This window comes from Zophobas morio, unplaced genomic scaffold (assembly GCF_036711695.1).
Source record: "Zophobas morio isolate AGI-343-1 ecotype UQ-CSIRO unplaced genomic scaffold, CSIRO_AGI_Zmor_V1 ptg000021l, whole genome shotgun sequence".
In the NCBI taxonomy this organism is placed as follows: Eukaryota; Metazoa; Arthropoda; class Insecta; order Coleoptera; family Tenebrionidae; genus Zophobas; species Zophobas morio.
The window spans coordinates 6,918,191-6,924,190 of NW_026972126.1; the positions used below are offsets into that span (position 1 = coordinate 6,918,191).

At 34.6% G+C, this 6,000-nt stretch overlaps 1 protein-coding gene across 1 annotated transcript in view; it reads right to left on the reverse strand.

Annotated features, from left to right (window-relative positions):
* LOC135132935 (uncharacterized) overlaps positions 1–1,656 on the reverse strand; it is a 199,460-nt gene extending 197,804 nt beyond the window's left edge. Inside the window, exon 1 of the mRNA XM_064061155.1 lies at positions 1,254–1,656. Coding sequence (XP_063917225.1) covers positions 1,254–1,326 — 73 coding nt within the window. The 5' untranslated portion in view covers positions 1,327–1,656. The remainder of the gene's footprint in view (positions 1–1,253) is intronic.
* Positions 1,657–6,000: the final 4,344 nt, after the last annotated feature.

The window sequence follows — 6,000 nt, forward strand, 5'->3', positions numbered from 1 at the left end:
TAAGAACAATAAAAACTTCCTACGGACTATTTATTAAAAAAACTCCCCGAGAACGGACGATGGAAATTTTCAACAAAAGAAATCTCAAGAAATAAAAACGGAACGTCAGAGGCAGAATGGTTAAGTCGATATTTTATAGCTTCTCATATGATGTTATCTCCAAAAATCCTAAAATCAACCTAAATGTCGCAAAAATTGCAAAGCGTCTAAAACACTGCGATGCTTATCAAAGGGAGTTTACTCCCAACGCACCCAACCTAGTGATTTCTAATTATAACTAATGCACAAAAAATTTTGCTAATGTAAAGATGAAAGATCAAAAGGAAACGCCGAATATTCCTAAATCTAAATTCAGATGGAAAATGAAACATACAATTTTAATTCGATCTGGGATAATTCGCTTAGTATTTCGTTTCGACATCCAATAAATATTGAGGCGAGTCAAAATAAAATTACATCCGAAAGTGCGCGGACGTTTTCTTGTATCTAATACGTATTAGTATATATGAAATATGGATTTCGTAATACGGTTTTAACTTTTTTGGAAACACTTTGTTGCATACGTTACTAGAAACAATTCCCTTTTGATGAATGTGCGTAATGACTAAACAATGTGCAGGTCATGAGCATTAGGGTTAGTTGAAAAAAATACAGAAAACAAGTTTCCTGATGGGAGGTCAAAATGACAAAAATTTATTGAATATTGAATATCGACAGTTATTAAAGTTTTCTCTATCAAGGAAGTTTATTTCTCAGTAATGAAGTTTATTTGCTCGATGAAACCTCTTTACAATTTGTAAATTTATCTTTGAGGTTAAAATTTACAATTGAAAACGAATTGTCGAGAATTTTAAGCAGTACAAAAATTTCTGCACAATCCTTCTAGTTAATTTATATTATTAGTGAAGCTGCATTTTTACAACATTGTGACCTCAATTATGAAGAAAATATATAATATTACCAATTCGTGTGGTTGTCTGAGACTTTAATTAGTCTTTGTTCTAAATATAGAACGCAGCGAAGGTTACTTTTGTATAATAAATATTTCTTTGCCATGTTCATCCGAATAAATATATTTTTTCGTTTATTAACATTTCCGTGTTTTTTCTTTTATTTATTAATGAGTTCTGCTTTGATTTAAACTAAATTTGTTTTACGTCTACCTTTTGGGAACACAGTAAATATAAAAATAAAAATCATCCGCCCTGTACCAGCATATCATTACGAACCGGAGCGCCCCAGCGAGATATTACCTAATATATGCAGAGCCGTAACGGTGAGAAAGAAGGGCGTCCGGAAGTTACCCTTTCCTTCCACAACGAACATCTTGAATCTCTTGTTAAAAAACTCACGAAAAAATCCCGAGTACGTCCACACAGAGCACGCTTTTACTTCGGAAAACTTGGCCGGATCGCTTTTTCAAACTCCGGGAACCGGATCATATTTAATGCAAAAGCACAGCACTCCCACTTTTTTCGCAAAACCGGAAAAAATCCAGCCGACACCCGGAAACGAGGTGTGCTGGCGACAATGCCGTCCGGTCTTTGCAAGTTTTTGTCGGCTTCGACGTGTATTTTTATGCGGGATGCGTGTGCGTTAGCGATGTGGTGGGCGTGTCCATGGGACGAGGAGTGTCGGTGTCTGGAGTCCGGTCGGGTCCGGGTTCCGGGCGATACTGAACTCCGGTCTCTCGCTCTTTGCGCGTCGAGATGCGTCGTGTCGCCTCTTTGCGATGATGATCGGCTATCCCGCTAGGTTTCTCGGCAATAATACACTTGTAAATTGAGAGTGTATTTATATTCAGTTTACGGACCGGGGCCCGGAGCCGCCCGCCGCCCCAGACCGCCGCGACGCCTCCGACGCCTCCGTCGAAGGCGGCCGTGGACTGTCTTCGAGTTTTCAGGATAATTGCACGGGGGAGTGCTCCGGTGATTCCACATTTTACGGACGCGCTTTTAATTTGATGAAATGCTATTAAACTTAAAAACTATACAAAGCTTAAACCGCAGATTTGGCTTTATTTTACTCGAAATGTAATGACGTGAAGACTAGTGTTGATTTACTTGTCACGTAAGTGTCGTTCTTATTCTCCATTAATTTTATTGTTACGTCAGACGGTATTTTGCTATGGCTTCTTCAGTGAATACTCCTCTAGAATACTCCTGAGAATACCTACTAGTTACGAACTAGAATCATTTTATATATCTGTTCGAGAGAGAGGGACTTGTGTAACTCTACAACCCCTTTAATTGCCTCAATCCAAATGTGAAAGTATTTTCATCTCCTCATTTGTAAAGCAAGACAGTACTTAAATTCGCCGGCTTGAAAAGCAAGTAACCGACCGTTCGAATCCACATTGTCTCATATCTTGTGCTAAATATATCCAGTTTTGTGCTAGGACCAAAAATTTTCTAAGGATTTTTGTAAATCATAATTATAATTATCTATAACTTTATTTAACAACATTTTACTGAAGATCAATAACAAAGATTTATTATATTAATTAAAAATTCGAAACCAAAAAGACGGATTTATTATTGAATTTCATGTTTATGTTGTACACCGGTTTGGGAAGGTCAAACTATAGTTGAGAAAAAAGGTAAAACATTATAGTATATATATATAGTATACTGCATAAGTTTGATAAATCGCTCTTTAGTCACGAGTCTATTTAGGCACTAGCGGGGCGAATGTTTAGAAAACAAGTATCTAGAAAAATTTACATGTTATACTCTTTCTACGAGCGTAAATTAAAAATTTTCAGATTTCAGCTTGACAAATTCAACTAGTTTGTGGCATTTTTTGATGTCGTTGTTGTTTCTGAGATTAAGGGGATACTTAAGCAATGAATATTTCGCCCACAAAGAAGTCGATTTCATTCGTCAGATATATATTTTTTTTTAAATAGGCCAGCAAAACGTTTTCTAAAAATAACTTGAACATAAACGCCAATTCATGAAAAGTTTATACGTTCTCGCGTATTGTATATGATTTCGCCAACAATAAATTAGCAGTTGCCTATACAGCAATGCAGCTGCGCCTAAAAGTTCAAGCGGGGTCCAATTTTCGATGTCGTTGGAATTTTCACTTTCCATTTTCAAACAAAAACAACAGTAATAACAAAGAAAATAAGAAGGCAAAACCTTCTGACTGTCAATATACCATTGCTAATTTATTATTAACGCTATTCTGAAAAGTTATTAAAAGTTGTAGATAATACTCTAATCTACGAAAATTCTTCTGAAAAATTAGTTTCAAGATGGTGGCCAAATAGCAACACCTCCAGTGTCAAGCAGATTTTACATAACTGGGGGTGTTATTAGTTGACCACAATATTGAAATTAGTTTTCTTGGTTTTATTTCCGTAATGGTGAGACTATAGCAATTAGTTGAATTAATGTTTTTTTTTCAATTGATGGCAATATCTACAGCTTTTCCCAATTTTTCGGAGTAACATTAATCATAAGAATGTTGTGAATATAAAAACAGAAAATCTCTGGGATGAAAATTTTGCAAAGAAATGAAAAAATCGATTTATTATTAGATCGTATAACTGCGTTGTATACCGATTTAGAAAGGTGGAATAATAGTGAGGAGAAAAGTAAAGCGATAAATTAATTAAAATTCAATTACGCAAGGGCACAAACGGAAGATTTATGAGGAATGGAAATGGAACAAGCAGTAAGAGGGCTAATGGGCGAATAAGACTGAGCAAATCACATAGGTACTTAGAAAACATGATATAAGAAATCTTTCTTTCTTTTTCTCCGAAAGAATTGTTCCGAAAAAACAGTATAAATTTATAAAAACAACACTATGCTGTGCATGCAGATACAGTGGAAAAAAATTATTTGGGTTTGTCCGGTGTCAGATTGTAAGCAGTTTTAAAATAAGGAAGCGTTTTAAATTTTATCTGCAACTTCAGAACGTGTTTTTGGATCTTTCTAAACTTTGCAACTGAAACCCTACACCCAACACCCTTAACATCTAATTTTGGAATTTATGAAATGTTTAAAATTAATTTCTACGTAACCTATAATGAATTCAAATTTTACTGATTGTTTGATTATTCAATGGTATTTTGTATACTTATTTAATAAGCTTAATTTCAAAAAATTCCATCTACTTCTAGATCTTAAATTTTACGAAAAAGATTATAATGAAAGTTTTGAAATGCTAGAGGCATTTTCATTGTGATTAGTTTAAATTTATTATATTGTGAATGTTAACTTTACTTTGAAAATTTATTTGGAGGTTGAGGGTTTGAAAGTGAACCTACTGTGTACAAAACAAAGTTGCTTACTTTAAAATGTTTTAGACTTTTACATAGTCTCTAAAATTTTGAGGTGTCAAATGCAGAAGATAAATTTAACTTTTTTTCTGTAGAATCTTATAAGCAACCAATAGCCCCGCCCACCCATCCTCTCTTCATTCCAGTGATTACTTTTAATATTGTTCAGCCAATTACCGAAATCAGTCTAAAACAATATTAAGAGTAATCACTGGAATGAAGAGAGGGTGGGTGGGCTTGCCTAAATTTAACTTTTTCCTACAGAATCTTTTATAAAGAAGCAATAGCCCCGCCCACCCACCCCCTCTTCATTCCAGTGATCATCCTTAATATTGTTCAGTCATTTGCGAAAATCAGTCTAAAACAATATTTACAGTAATCACTGGAATGAAGAGAGGGTGGGTGGGCGGAGCTAAATTTAACATTGTCCCAGAGAATCTTTTATAAGCAACCAATAGCACCGCCCACCCACCCTCTCTTCATTCTAATGATTACTTTTAATATTGTTCAGTCATTTACCGAAATCAGTCTAAAACAATATTAAGGGATAATCACTGGAATGAAGAGAGGGTGGGTGGGTGGCGCTAAGTTTAACTTTTTTTTGTAGAATCTTTTATAAGCAACCAATAGCCCCCCCACAACAATGGATGACGGTACTATGTATTTCTAGGGGCTATAGAAAAACCAATGATAAATCAAGAATAAAAACTTATCATATTCTGCACATTTTAGGTAGCATTTATTCGGCAAAATTTTGAGATGACGTCATGAATTTATTGGGTGGGGGAATAAACGGATATGTTTAGATTAACAATTTACCATGCTTAGAATAACTTTAAAACGTCTGCAGGATTTCAAAGTATTCATTTTTGCAGTTTTGATTTATTCAATAAAATAAATTAACTGCTTCATTAATTTTTTTGTCAATGCAAATCTAAAAAATATGAATGCATTGATAAATTACAAGTATATTCATCCTATTTTGCAAATTTTATGTAGGATCTATTCGGCAAAATTTTGAGGTGACGTCATCAATTTTTTGGGAGGGATAAGCAAATACATTGTGATATAAAAATTACCATGCTTATGATAAATTTAAAACATCATTTTAATTTTTTTTTCCAAAAATCTGGACGTTTCGGGTAAAAACTCAACACGAAGTCATAAACTACATGGTTAGGACTATGTTATTTTATACAATTTAAAACTACTCATTTACTTTATACAGTTTTGAAATGATGTCATCACATTATAGGTGGAGATGACTACACAATGTTTGGTTAGCGTTTTATCATCTACATGATGTTCATAATACACACATAAAATTTGACAACAATCGGTCCATTAGTTTGGGAGATCATTTATCTAAAAAAAATCCGGTCAGGCGGCAGACGGACAGACAGATAGATAGACGGGAACGGAAGTCCTATTTCTTCGTACTGTAGGGGTCAGCAAAGGTCAAGAAAACATAAAAGTAGGGAGTCGGTCGATGAACTCGATTATACTTCCTTGGCTCGGAAAGTAAAAATCTAAGACCCTCAAAATCTATCATCCGGTTGTTTTTGATTTCTGTGGTCATAACTTTTTATTATTATTGCTATACTACTGCTACGGGCGACTCGCTTCTTTTATGTTTTTTCGACGTTTCATGACCCCTAGAATACGAAAATATAGATCTGTGTGCCGTCTACCGTCCACTTTCTGCCGTC